The 14,808-nt window shown below is 42.6% G+C and overlaps 1 protein-coding gene across 1 annotated transcript in view; it reads right to left on the minus strand.

Annotated features, from left to right (window-relative positions):
* Positions 1–14,808, minus strand: part of ITGA9 (integrin subunit alpha 9) — a 241,243-nt gene that overhangs the window by 171,291 nt on the left and 55,144 nt on the right. Inside the window, exons 10-13 of the mRNA XM_082192761.1 lie at positions 10,647–10,752; positions 8,498–8,592; positions 4,819–4,909; positions 3,962–4,007 (exon numbers count right to left, since the gene is read on the minus strand). Of these exons, the coding sequence (XP_082048887.1) occupies positions 3,962–4,007; positions 4,819–4,909; positions 8,498–8,592; positions 10,647–10,752 (338 nt within the window). The remainder of the gene's footprint in view (positions 1–3,961; positions 4,008–4,818; positions 4,910–8,497; positions 8,593–10,646; positions 10,753–14,808) is intronic.

Here is a 14,808-nt window from a genome sequence, read left to right on the forward strand (position 1 = left end):
GCCTCGCAAGACGAAAAGAATCCGTTCTGTGATTCTCTTCGTCTAGCGGTTTTTTCGTCTTGCGAAGCAAGCCCATTGAAGGATTCGCGGATTAGCGCTATTAGCGGCTTTTAGCGGCTTATCGGATCAGCTGATAAGCGGCTTAGCGGCTTAGAAAAAGGGGGAAGGGGGAAAAAGCAGCAGGAACTCGCAAGACATTGTCGTCTTGCGAAGCAAGCCCATAGGAAATTCGTTTTGCGAAGCACCTCCAAAACGGAAAACTCTTTCGTCTTGCGGGGCACCACTGTACAACATTATGAGAGGGGCTAGTTCTCTCAAGCCAGTGTTCGTTTCATCTAGCCAGTGTAATACCACAACACCAGAACCTCAGAAGGCATGCATCCATAACTTATCGCTGTGCAATAATGATAAAGTGCACAATTTAGAGCAACTTATTGAATTCTCTAAAACCCTCCCCAGACCATATGCAGTGTGGTTCTGTGACGTGCCCTTTTGTCTGCAGACAGGGAATGGAACAATTATTTTTCTTAGGCTGCTTATTGACCCATATAAAGGTAAAGGTAAAGGGACCCCTGACCGTTAGGTCCAGCCATGACTGACTCTGGGGTTGTGGCGCTCATCTCACTTTAGTGGCTGAGGGAGCTGGCGTACAGCTTCAGGGTCATGTGGCCAGCATGACTAAGCCGCTTCTGGCGAACCAGAGCAGCACACGGAAACGCTGTTTACTTTCCCGCCAGAGCGGTACCTATTTATCTACTTGCACTTCGTGCTTTCAAACTGCTAGGTTGGCAGGAGCAGGGACCGAGCAACAGGAGCTCACCATGTCGCCGGGATTCAAACCGCCAACCTACTGATCGGCAAGCCCTAGGCTCTGTGGTTTAACCCACAGTGCCACCCACGTCCCTATTGACCCATATACTAATCACAATAAACTGCCCATGGTTTACCAGGGTGATAGTTGCTCACATCAATCTGGAATAATAAAAATAATAATAATTGTACCATCCATCTGCTGCCTGGGTATAAATGAGTATGTGCACCCTTTGAGAGTCCCCATCAATCCCCCCAAATCAAAGCAGCTTCACCAAAAGCTTTTAATATCACTTGGCAGAATGTGTGCTGCTTTTGGCAAAGAAACTTTGCAGAACTTTTTGTGGGGGGAGTGTGGGCTGGGGAGGAGGCAGAGGCCGACTTGCGACTTTACCCTAATCTTAATCCAAACAGCAAATGCAGCACACTCCCTGACAGCCGGTAGCTGCAACTCATCAGCCACACCACATGTGTCGCTTGTAATGCACAGATCTCTAAAGAAATAAACAGAGGCTGTTGTGGTGGGTGGATTCTGGTTGATGCGGGAACCTGCAAAGCCTACCAGATCTGCCCTTCACAGAAATGCAGTAAGACACCGAGAAATGGATACAGCAGCATAGATGCCTATAAAATTAAGGTTTTTGTTACTTCTGTTTTTTCCTTAGAGCAGCAGTACATGGAGATCCACGTTGCTTGCATTTTATGAACTCATCATGGCGCATCAAGGTGGCAATGCTTATGTTCCCCTGCCCGAATGTTGCAACACAAACTTGGTACAGTGGTACCTTGGTTTAAGAACAGCTTAGTTTATGAACAATTTGGATTAAGAACGCTGCAAACCCAGAAGTAGGTGTTTTGGTTTGTGAACTTTGCCTTGGAAGCAGAACATGTTGAGTGTGTTCCATTTGTAAATTGAGTCCCCTGCTGCTATGGGAAAGCACGCTTTGGTTTAAGAACACTTTGGTTTAAGAATGGACTTCTGGAACGGATTAAGTTAGTAAACCAAGGTACCACTGTATATGGGAAATATCCAGGAAATGCAAGTGTCTTTTCCCATAATGTACTCTCCCAAGCACAACACAGGAAGCCAATTGTGCAGACTAGTTGCCCTTGTTGGAACCATCTTCATCATCTGCGTTAGCTACATGTACTGGCAGGTAAAGAAGAGCAGTGCTGAAGCAGAATCGGGTAGCAGGTGATGCTGGAGACCCGACTGGAGAGCCACTGCCACTCAAGAGCTGCTAGTGCTTGGGCTAGACAGACCAAAGGTCCAATTGCTTGTACAAGGCAGCTTCATAGGTTCTGCTCAAGAAGGCATGGAGAGAGAAAGACAGGGCTGTCTCACAACACAATGAAACACACAACTGGAAAAATATACTAGCACTCTCCATGCCCTATAATACCAAAGAGAGAGAGATGAGGAGGAGGAGAGGGAGAGGGAAAGAGAGAAACAACTCTTAGCTACCTCCATGGCCATGAAAGGAATTAGCTGGAGGAGGAATGTGGTGGAGCAGAGCAACAATTCAGGTGTAGAAGGCCCTTTTCCAGCACTTTGGAAAACACAGTTGTTAGCCAGTGATGCTTCTCGTGGGAAGCACACAAGAAGAGCATGGTAGAGACAGCCACTCCTTGTTTCTTTTCTCCAGCATCTGCTGAAACAGAGGTATCGTACCTCTGAATGTGAGGTTCAATTTTAGCTATTGTGGCTCGGCAAGGAGAGGAAATGGGAAACTGCCTTGAAATATTGTTCATGGCGCAGCTATATAGCAGAAACCATTTCTACGTGCCTCCAAAAACATGACATCTGTTTGCAATAGAAAGGTATCCAAAAAATGGGAAACCGTAAAACAAGTACAAAGGGGTGCCTAATTGAACGAAGGATGCCCATAATTGTGTTTGTTCTAAGTTGCCTTCTGATTGGTGCTGATACACTAATGAGCGGCCCTATAAAACAGCAAAAGAAAAACCCAGAGCTTCTCATTTTTCCACCATTTATTATCAGACTTCTTTGTTCATTTCATGGGCATGTTACTCCAGCTGTTTCCTCTAATCAGATCATCTACACACCACCTCTCTCTCTCAAGCCTTTTCAGCAGATCACAGTCACAAAACAAAACACCATTGCTATCTTCCCTAATTTTGCAGTCACAAACTAGCAATTTAACTAAACAATATCATACGATTGCCCAAACAGTTGCACATGCATCTCCTGTTGCTCTGTCTCAAGGCAAATCTAAAAAAAATGTAGTATAAACACCAACAATTGGGAAACACTGGCCTGCGAGCGCTCCAGTTGGAGAACAGCCTTTACCAAAGGTGTCATGGGCTTTGAAGACACTCGAACTCAGGGCGCAAGAGAGAAACATGCTAAGAGGAAGGCACGCTTGGCAAATCCACCGTCATCAACTCCCTCCCAGAAACCAATGTCCCCACTATGGAAGGACGTGTGGATCCAGAATTGGCCTCCACAGTCACTTACGGACTCATTGTTAAAACCGTGTTTATGGAAGACAATCTTACTCGGCTACGAGTGATCACAAAAAGAAGAACCTGCTATGCTCCTTCAACACTTTGCCACTATTTATTGACAACTGCTGACTTTGCTGCATCTAAGTGAACAACACCTACAATTCTGACTATTGTTCATTCAATTCTACGATGCTCTTTAGGAGCTCAAATAAATCAATACTATGGTGCTCCGAGAGCTTAAACAAATCAATGAAAGAGCATTAGCTGTACTGTTTCTCTGTCAGCCAGAGGTGTAAACAAGGGGAGCTATGACCGTGTATGAAATGTAGCAATGTAGCATATATGATCCAATGCTCAACAGTACAGCGCTGCTTCAACTGGCGTGATCATGAAAATAACAGTTTAACACCATTTGTAGCTGCTGTGCATACAGTGTTGTTGGCGTACAAACACTTGAGCATACTGTAGAAATATTAACCTGCAGTTGCTGCTATTAGTGCTTGGCTGTTTTGCTAACTGGTATAAATACTCTTTATAGCCAATGTCCAGAAAGTAAAAATGGTTGCACATGCAAGACTCAGTGGCAATTTCTTCCCAAAATAACTTGGAAGAGGAACAGCAAGAAACTGCAAGATGCACAGAGATTAACCTTATTAAAGGGAAAGTGGTAAATTGACCTCACCTTAGAAGAATCACATTGTTTGACATAAAGGCTCCTATCGTCACATCTGAAAATAAGAGAAAACATTTAGAGAAATTTGCACAGGTGCCCAGCATCCACATCCAAAACATACTATAGTTGTTAAAAACAAATCTCTCCCCTCTTGCAATGTAATATTCTCAGTTAATATATTCTTCCATTAATATCTTGCATAACATGGCATCTCAGCTTGGTCCACACGTCCAAAAGAAACAGACATAATCAAGGTACCCAGATTCACCACAGCAAGCCGAGTTGCCTGACCACCATCCAATTATCAACTTGCAGTTATCTACTGCTTTCCCCCAAAACTGGTCATTGGCAGTTGCCCTTTGGCTAACCTGAGACCAATTTCATGGTTTGTGAAGGTACCATCGTCGTTGGTCTTTTTAATTTCACATTAGTTGAGATCTATAGTCCTCTTCCTAAAAAGTTGTGTGATCAGGGGGAAAGGATTATTTACTGCTGCTGCTCAGATCTGTTCCAAAGGAAATAATTCAGTCCAACTACAAATAAATAAATAAATACTCTGAAACATGTGGACATTTTTTTAAAAAAGAAGAAAACAAAAGGGAATTGGGTGTATACACAAAATTGGTCCTTCCTTCCTGCCTGCCTTCCTTTTTCCTTTTATTTCCCAACTTTCCTCCAAGCTACTCAAGATGGTATATATCACAACAATCCTGTGAGGTAAGTTAGGCTTAGTCAGTGATATGTACATTCTCCCCTTCATTTTTTTCTATTTCTACGATCTTTTCATTCGTATTATCCATTCTTCCATTCCATTTCATCTGTTTGTTTGTTTGTATTCTTCTTCTTTACCAGTATTACAAACCTACCTGGATAGCCATTTCCATCCATGTCAACTCCTCCAGAAATGGACTGGCCAAACATCTGTAACATTGGGCTTACTCTCCTCCCAGGTATCCTCTGCAATAGACAACACAGAACTGGAATCAATGGAACCAGGAAAATCATAGCACCGAAGTTGCTTACAATCCGTTGGATTCAATGGCAAATCTCAATAGTTTTCATGGAATTGGAATGCATGAGCTGGGAACCACACGTCCATTCAGGTCTCACTGTTAACAGAGGGAAATAAAATAAAAAGGGGCATGCAAGGTTTTCCAGCTCTTCTGAATTGTCACACACTGGATCTAATTCACCGACATTACACCTCCTCTGTTCAGGGCTATTCTGTTTGAGGCAACATGCAAGCAATGGCACTGGGTTATTTGCAAGAAAAAGAGGCTCTATCTACATGCTCCTTAGCACATTGTTCATTCTTCTGAACCACCTGTGTGAGAATTCACCACTATCTGCCCCCAAAAGTATAATGTGTGATTCTACTAGTGACTCTTTCAGTCAGTTTCAACAGAGTAATATTGATTCCTGCTTTGAGTGTGTGATTTGTGAGATCTCTTAATAAGATTTCAACTCAGAGCAAGGTCTCCAATCCCCAACAGCACTATTGGTCCAATACCCATAAGGCAGTTGTCAACTGACCCTCTGCTGGCCCATTTAACAGATGGATGGGTTCATAGAGCCCTTAGCACAGACCCTGCAGAAAAATGTTGTAAAATACTGAACACGATACCTCCATTTTGGAGAAGGGGGTGCAATTATTGTCCTGCACATTCAGTTTAGTGCTAAAGCATCAATCTGGTTGGATGCAAAGCTCCTAGGTGGACATGCTCTTAATGGATTAGAAAAAGAAATGCAATGGGTGGTAATACTGACCAACTGTCAGCTGGGAAATTAATAGAAAACAACAAATATCTAAAGCTTAAAGGAAAGGAAAGCACTCTAAAAACTTCTTCTCTTAAAAAAGCAATGAAGAAAACTTTCCCACTCTTGGACCTGATAACACTAAAGCAACTGAAAGCAGCTGAACTCCTCAAATTACATTTACACAAGAGAATGTGGCTAGGTTTTTGCGGGGGGTCCCTGTTAGGGTGGCAAACCAGGGCTACGCATATCCCACAGACATCTGCAGGCTATTAGGGTATAAAGATTGCAGTATAATGCTACACAGCTTTGAGAACTGCAGACAGAACCAAAGGCCCTGAAACCTAGCCTGATAATATTTATCTAGCGTACACATTTATCTGCAAACCAATTAAAGGGCTTCATCTGCATCCAAATCTCGCTGCAGCAGAGGTAAAAATCAGGCATTCAAAATGAAATGGGAGGGGTAGGAGTATCTCACTGTAAACAAATGATCCTTTCTTCTAACATACATTGTATACGTGTGTGTATGTTTTTTAATACACAGCATCTGGATGGTTCAGAGTTCCAGTAATGGGACACAAAGCCTTTCACCCCAAGGTTACTGGTTCAAATAGAGGCCAGGTAGACAGACACTACAAATTAAACATATGAAAAAGCTTGATGGATTTGTAGCCAAATGACCTTCAGCCCTCTTCCTTGAGGACAAGGCACAGCGCTAAAACATGGCAGAGAGAGAGAGAGAGAGAGAGAGAGAGAGAGAGAGACTGAACACAAGGAAAAGTAATGGAAATTAGCTGGCAAGGGCACACCCTGAAGAAGATCACAAAAGCTGAAGACTAATCTGCTCAGAGACAGCAGTGTCAACTGCACTGTTTCCTATGATTAAGCTGTCTCCTTCTGAAATGCCTATATTACCTCAAATATGTAAAAATTAAGAAATAACATCTATCCGTCCAAATCTGGACATCCTCAACCAAAATGCCATTTTGCATTTCAGTCTCGTTCAGAAATCTCCCATCATTTCAGTGTGCAGAGAAGAGTCATTCACATGCCACAAATTATCACTTATAAAAATTATCATAAAAAGGATTTCGTTTGCATTTTCTTTATTAAAAAGTTAATGCGTTCTTTTAAAAAAGCCAGCAAACAGCAGAACTAATCACTCACAGCCTGCTCTAAGCATCTCAAATGCAACCACTGAAACTCTGACTTAGCATCCTGTACGAGTTCCCGCCCAGCAACAAAACAAAATATTTAGACCAGAACTTTAAAACAGCTGAAAGTTGAAAAACAGGCCTGATTTCTTTTTGTCTTTGAAAAAGCAAAAACTTGCCACTATCCAGATTAGAACAAAAAGCTCAGCCTGCGATCTACTGATGTATTTGTACTAAAGTGTCCAAAATTATTGCAGGAGGTAGGACTGACAAAATCTTTGAAATACTGCACACCAGGCACGTCCAACAGATAGATGGACGTCTGTGGTAGATCACTGCCTCCCCCCAAAGAAGCTCAACAACTTTGGCTCCCCTAAAAAATAGCTCAATATTTTTGCCCTGCACCCCCAAAAAGCTTAGCAACAACTTTGATCTGAATGCCTAAAAAATAGGCCTTCCTCCTCCCCACGAAAGCTCAACAACTTTGACCTGAACCCCCCAAAAGGGGGTAGATCACTGCCAGTTTTTAACTCTGTAAGTAGATCGCGGTCTCTTGGGAGTTGACCACCCAACAAATTCCACGGATTGACTTCACTGAAGTCAATAGAAGGTGCCTGGCACTTGTTCGTTTTTATTTAAAAAACAACAACACAATTTTCTTAAGAATATTAGAAAAGGCCTGATGTTAAGCAGCTTGCAGATTAGGTGCATTTGAAGAAGCATTTATATTTTTCTTATTGGAATACAGTCCCACAAACACTCTAAGGGGAAACATCCTTCCTGATTTTGTTCTGCTGTTTAGGCAGCAAAACCCAAAGCTGTCCTCCTGATCCCTGAGAAAGCTTTTCTAAGAGCACGTCTACAACTGTAACCTTAATGAATTTTAAAACCTGCACAATTGCCCTGGCTAACAACCAAGGAAGAGGGAAATATAGTTCATCCAAGAGAGCTCTAACAAAGCATCCTTATCACCAAAACAAAACACTACCAAGGAGCATTGGGGGGGACGGGACGGGGGACCCATTACATTAACTAGTTTCAAGCCAACTGAAATTTGTGCTGGATACATTCCCTGAACCTAAACCTTTGACATAGACTAATTCCCCGCAATGTATTACAGCCCCACATTATATAGTTGTTGTCTATCCAGTGGCTGATCACCAAAGAATTGATGCTTTTGAATTATGGTGCTGGAGGAGACTCCTGAGAGTCCCATGGACTGCAAGAAGATCAAACCTCTCCATTCTGAAGGAAATCAGCCCTGAGTGCTCACTGGAAAGACAGATCCTGAAGCTGTGGCTGCAATACTTTGGCCACTTCATGAGAAGAGAAGACTCCCTGGAAAAGACCCTGATGTTGGGAAAGATTGAGGGCACAAGGAGAAGGGGACGACAGAGGACGAGATTGTTGGACAGTGTTCTCAAAGCTACAAACATGAGTTTGACCAAACTGCGGGAGATAGTGGAAGACAGGAGTGCCTGGCGTGCTCTGGTCCATGAGGTCACGAAGAATCGGACACAACTAAATGTTTAAACAACAACAACATCCAGTGGCATTTCTATCTGCCCCAAGTCCCCTTGTATATCCTGCCACGTTTCTACATAACCTATAGTGTCACGTGCCCAACGCTTACCATAGAATATTGAGGTATGATGCCCCCCATGGATCCATGGTAGATATAGACTGATCCAACGTAGTCATCTTCTTTAGGAGCACCAATGGCAACATCTAGGCAAGACAATGTGAGACAGTGGAAATGGGAAAGAGCCCCTTTCAATTTTTTAATTTTTTTAAGACTCTTGCCGCAGCAAATCATCTTCATCATAAAGATGAAAGGCACTCAATCAGCAGCTGCCTGGCTTATAAGAAAAAAGTTGCCTCATTTAATGAGCTGATTTTAAAATAAAACCCTCAAAATGCATATTTACATTGCTTCTAATGAGAAACATCTGTTTGGGTTCCACAAATAATACCAGCCATGCGCAAGGGGAATCACAGCAAGCCTTTACATGCTTTACGTATCTCAAGGGAGAGATCTGGCATTGTACATGAAGCCACCATTGGCACACAGAACACAAGCCACCCACCATGAAGCCATGGCAGATCCATTGAAAAATCCACTCATAATGCCAGCTTTCTAAAGCCTTGATATGATGCAAGTTGGGATGGACTGCTCAGCTCTAAGGCACTGAGAGGAGTTTGAAAGAAAGCAACAAAGATGGGTGGCAGGGAATGTGTCTAGGCCAAGGCATTATGACATTATATCCAGATGAATTACAGCACTGCTGTTTTAAGTAAGTTGTAAGCTGCTTCAAATTGTTTTTAATGTTGGGTTTTAATTTTTTGTAACCCACCCAGAGACCACAGAATGAAGGGAAGCTAATAAATTAAAGACAATAATATTAATATTAATAATAATAATAATAATAATAATAATAATAATAATAATAATGCTGGAACATCAACACTTTCCAAATTTGCTTATAATTAGAGCTTCAACCTTTAGTCCACAGATAAATCAACTAGTTTTAGTTAATTGATAGCAGAAACCAACTTAAAACCAGCAAGGGCAAATTTTAACTGGATTTTGTGAAGCTCAGTGCTATTTTTCTAGACTGTTTTCATTCTGGTGTGTTACTGTAATTGGGAGTATAAAAATGTTGACAAGTGACCTTTCTTTCCAACAGCAAGTGCCCTTTGTTTATTAAGGCTGATTTGTAGGTATTCTTTTGAACAGGAATAGTTTGCTCTGCCAGTAACTTCAGCAACACTCTGAACAACAAGTAACCTTCAGCAACACAGTATGGAAAATCCAGTGTGAAACAAATGTAGTTTACTGGCTATTGCATTGGCAGTGAGGATAACACAGAGGGAAAGTGCTTTCCTGTTGGAATAAATTTGTCCCACAGATACAATGGCACCCTAAAATAGTAACTTCTCACACCTCCTTGCAGATCCCAGACAGGCACCCCTAGCAGGACTAGGAAAGATCAGAGAACTGACAAGAAGAAGGTAATATACATTGCTTCAATATCCCTTCCTGCTTCAGCCTGTGTGGTGTAGTGGTTAAGAGCAGTGGACTCGTAATCTGGTGAACCGGGTTCGCTTCCCCGCTCCTCCACATGCAGCTGCTGGGTGACCTTGGGCTAGTCACACTTCTATGAAGTCTCTCAGCCCCACTCACCTCACAGAGTGTTTGTTGTGGGGGAGGAAGGGAAAGGAGAATGTTAGCCGCTTTGAGACTCCTTTGGGAAGTGATAAAGCGGGATATCAAATCCAAACTCTTCTTCTTCTTCTTCCATGAAGCACCATAACTGGGTAGCCCTGGTAAAATCCCTTGCTTGGATTAGACAGGGGTCAGCAAACATTTTCAGCAGGGGGCCGGTCCACTGTCCCTCAGACCTTGGGGGGGGCGAACTATTTGGGGGGGTGAATGAATTTCTATGCCCCACAAATAACCCAGAGATGCATTTTAAATAAAAGGACTCATTCTACTCATGTAAAAACACGCTGATTCCTGAACTGCCCGTGGGCCGGATTGAGATGGCAATTGGGCCGCATCCGGCCCCCAGGCCTTAGTTTGCCTACCCATGGATTAGAAGCTAGATCTGTCAGCCACTTTTCTCTGGGGGAGAAAGTGTGTTTTCAAAGATGAAGAATTATCTGGGTGGGACAGGTTTGAAGCATACACATTTCTGAAGCACTCCAGAGCAGGTCCCTGACTCAGTTCAGAGAGACCCAGAACCAGCCCAGAGCCCACGTGCAAAAGAAAATAGACTGACCTGGGAATCCATCTTCATCCATATCTCCCAGGGAGGCAATACTTTCCCCAAAGTGTGCGTTGTAGGCATTGTCACCATTCAGAACAAGTTGCTCTTCCATGACTCCCTAGCAAACAGGAAATAGGACAGGCTAAGAAAAACAGAGCGAGCGTTGAGAGATGCACCGCCTCTCTGCTAGAGCATTGCTCATGCACATGTTCCCCAGGAAGCATCTGGAGCATGTCCTAACCAAATTTCAAGTTGGCAACACTAAACCCGGGCATTATATAAAGGAAATGCTGTAAATTGAAAAGGCACTTAATTGCTTCTGAAAAGGAAGCGGCTAGCCAGGATGACGGAGCAAAGGCCGTTTAGTGGCCAACTACAATATTTCAAAAAGAAATCTTAGATAAGTAAAACCGTGCACTCGAGACAGTGCAAAAGTTCCAAACAATTGAGCAACTAAGCTGGTGAGGTTAATTCCGTTCCGTTCCAAAGAATAGCCAAGAAGAACCATAGCTGTCAAGCGTCCCTTATTTGGCGGGACAGTCCCTTATCCCAGCGCCATGTCCCGCTGCTGTCCCTTATTGATGATGTCCCTTAAATAAGCTACTGAAGGTAATGGGGCCCTTTCTATGTCCAGCTGTCCTTGGTCAACAACAAATTGTTGCTGTTTTTTGTGTTGAATATATGCTATATGGTAATTAATGGACCTAATAGGTATCTAAAGCCATTTGCACGCAACAAAATATGTATTTTATCAAAGTAATTGTTGATCCCTTATTTTGGCTGCTGATCCCTTATTTTCGAGGCTGCTGGTCCCTTATTTTCAAATCTGTAAGTTGACAGCTATGAGAAGAACTATTGTAATAGCATAAACTAAGTCTGTGCAGCAAAACTCTCATGTGATAATAATGAGGTCTGCAGCACTTAAGTAAATTAATCTGTTGGAATAATTCATTAAAACGTTTCGATTGCCTAACAAAAAGTGCCTCCAGGTAATAAGCCAGCAGGTTTTAAATCATTCTTAACAAAGTACTTATAAAAATGGAGCTGGCAAGTGTTGTTTTAGAAGGGTCTTTCCCTCCTGTATGAAAGAGACGAGATGCAAAGCTACCATGTGTGGACTGCATGGGGAATTATCTGATTCTTCGGACTTGACTTGTACATTTACCAACAACATTGGCCATCGCTCTATGAGCACATTACTGCAGCATTCAGTTCCAACTTTCATAGGGGGGAAAATGCCATGCTTTGGAGTCTGTTATTTTGGGATGGAGCAAAGCAAAAGAATCTTAAAAGACGAAGAAACCACTTTACATAGGAATAGATTGACAACATTAGAATGTAGTTGGGTTAGATATAAGAGAGTGACCAAAAAGAGCAAAAATATTTTTTTCTTTTTTAAACCCTACCAAAGCTCCCACAAAAATGCTGATATGTTTTTCATGCTTTTATGTCCATTTCTGCCATCTACCCTAGACTTCAGGTGCAGGAGTGTTATTTCCATAAGGAAACCAAACACCATTGTTTAAACCCAGCTCTGTGTCTATCTCAAGGGGTCTTTCCCGTGTTTTTTTGTGAATAGGTAGGGACTGGTTTCTGGAAATTGCAATCAAATCTTTTGGGAGGTCTTCAGAAAGCTGCTGACATAAAGAAAATCCTATATAATGAATCTGTAACAAAAACAATGAGGTGAAAGTAAAGTTTTATTGTGTTTTTCTTTTCTTCTGCACTGAGCGCAAGGTTCGGTTTCATGAGGCTTGCCCTAAGGCTCCACATGTGGTGCAATGATGCTTATGTGAAAAGTGACTTTGCTATGGAAGATGTGGAGTGAGTGAAAGTAATTTGGACTGTGGCAAATCAGAATCAACCCGAGTGGCCCTTGTATTCATAACACATTGGCAAATCTAGAACACACTTTCTAAGAAGATTAATTTCAATAAAGCCTCACAAGGAAATTACTAGTAAATACATGTTTAGAGACGGGCATTAGGGACGATTAATGCAAAATATTTTTCAGGATTCACAGAACCCAGAAGATAATATTTCAATTCATTATTGTGAGCACCCCAATTTTCTCGAGTGTTCTCTGTCACCTTGCTTCCTGACTATGTGCCTCACAACTACTGAGAAGATAGGGGTTCAAATCCCTGCTCAAACATGATGGGTGCTCAATTGCCTCAGACACTCTCTCATCCAGTCCTGTTACAGAAGGTCGTTGTCAAGATGAAAAGGAGACTCCACACCCTAAACTCCTGTGAGGAAAGGTGGCATGCTAGTGAAAGTAATAATAAGTTTTTAAAAGGGGGAACACTAAGATTGAGTATAATTTGTAGATAATTTGTAGATGAGAGAGTGAAGTCTGGAAGTTCCAGACAACTAGAATTTTGTGATCCAAGCAGGAATGGAATGTTGTGATTGAAACAAGAATCTCTAAAACCCAATGCTTTTAGTTGGACTTTCGTCAAGATTATTTTATCCAATCCAAAAGGGTCTCTCCATTTACGACATTCTGGAGGACGTTGCTTTTCTGGTGCTCTAATTCTAAATCTTCATGTTTGTACTATACCTCTTCAACTATCTGAAGAAAGACACAAAGTTACATCATGCCATTGTGACTGTTTGACCTCAACTGACCTAAGGAGCCATGGTTTGTGAGTCAAACTGCGAGAAAGGAGAGTGCCAATAGCATTTATTTAGGGGGAAAGGAGACATTTTTCATAAACAAAAGTGTCTCTGAGAGAGCCCATGTGGCTCGTGTTCCTTCCAAACAAGTCGCGGTCATTTCAGAGTACAGGAAGCTTATGTTGATTATTTCCCTAGGCTACTGTTGGGTCACGGTGGTTGTGCAATGGACAATTTTGCAAGCAAGAGTCCAGTGATTTCTTTCCCTAGGAACACCAACACTGTATAGGGTTTTCAACACAATCAAAATGAAAGTCAGTTCTTGCTGCTGCTTTTCATAGGGGTTCAACTCTCAAAACTTACCTTCAAGTACACATTTAAAAACAAAATGATGCTTCTTTCTCCCAGATACAGTGGTGCCCCGCAAGACGAATGCCTCGCAAGACGGAAAACTCGCTAGACGAAAGAGTTTTCCGTTTTGGAGGTGCTTCGCAAAACAAATCTCCTATGGGCCTGCTTCGTAAGACGAAATGTCTTGCGAGTTCCTGCGGTTTTTTTCCCTTCCCCCCCTTTTTCTAAGCTGCTAAGCCGCTTAGCCGCTTATCCGCTAAGCCGATAAGCCGCTAAAAGCTGCTAAAAGCCGCTAAAAGCCGCTAAAAGCCGCTAATAGCGCTAATCCGCTAATCCGTCAATGGGCTTGCTTCGCAAGACAAAAAAACCGCTAGACGAAGAAACTCACAGAACGGATTCTTTTCGTCTTGCGAGGCACCACTGTAATGCAAAGGCTGGTCTTAAGAGTCACCATACAGTGGTGCCCCGCAAGACGAATGCCTCGCAAGACGGAAAACTCGCTAGACGAAAGAGTTTTCCGTTTTGGAGGTGCTTCGCAAAACGAATTTCCTATGGTCTTGCTTCGCAAGACGACAATGTCTTGCGAGTTCCTGCTGGGTTTTTTTCCTCCCCCCCCCCTTTTTCTAAGCTGCTAAGCCGCTTATCAGCTGATCCAATCAGCAGATAAGCCGCTAAAAGCCGCTAAAAGCGCTAATAGCGCTAATCCGTCAGTGGGCTTGCTTCACAAGACGAAAAAACCGCTAGACGAAGAGAATCACAGAACGGATTCTTTTCATCTTGCGAGGCACCACTGTACTTCAGCAGAAAGGGAAGGTGAATTAGAAGCCGTTGCTTAATTTGATACTGGTTTCATGACCACTGGAAGTGGCTCTCTCAGTATATAAAGTGAAGTGAAATGAATGCTATTTCTTCTACTATGCAGGTTCTATATATCAACAGTGGCTGCTCCTCGGGTGCATTCTGTAAACCTCAGCTGTAATGGGTGTCATGTCCTGGTTTGGTCACAACCAACTATAGGCCTGGAGTACATGATACCCAATTCAAGGGCCCTGAAGTTAGGGAATTGAGGAGAAAAACTGGATCCTGGAATACAGCAAGCAGAACATACTGCTCAGCTGACCAAGCAAATGCAGAAGACTCCTAACAAGAAGGTTGGCAAATCATGTTTATGCTGTGAACTGCCCTGAGGTCTATGGATGAAGGG

This window comes from Podarcis vaucheri, assembly GCF_965113315.1.
Source record: "Podarcis vaucheri genome assembly, chromosome: 12".
NCBI lineage: Eukaryota > Metazoa > Chordata > Lepidosauria > Squamata > Lacertidae > Podarcis > Podarcis vaucheri.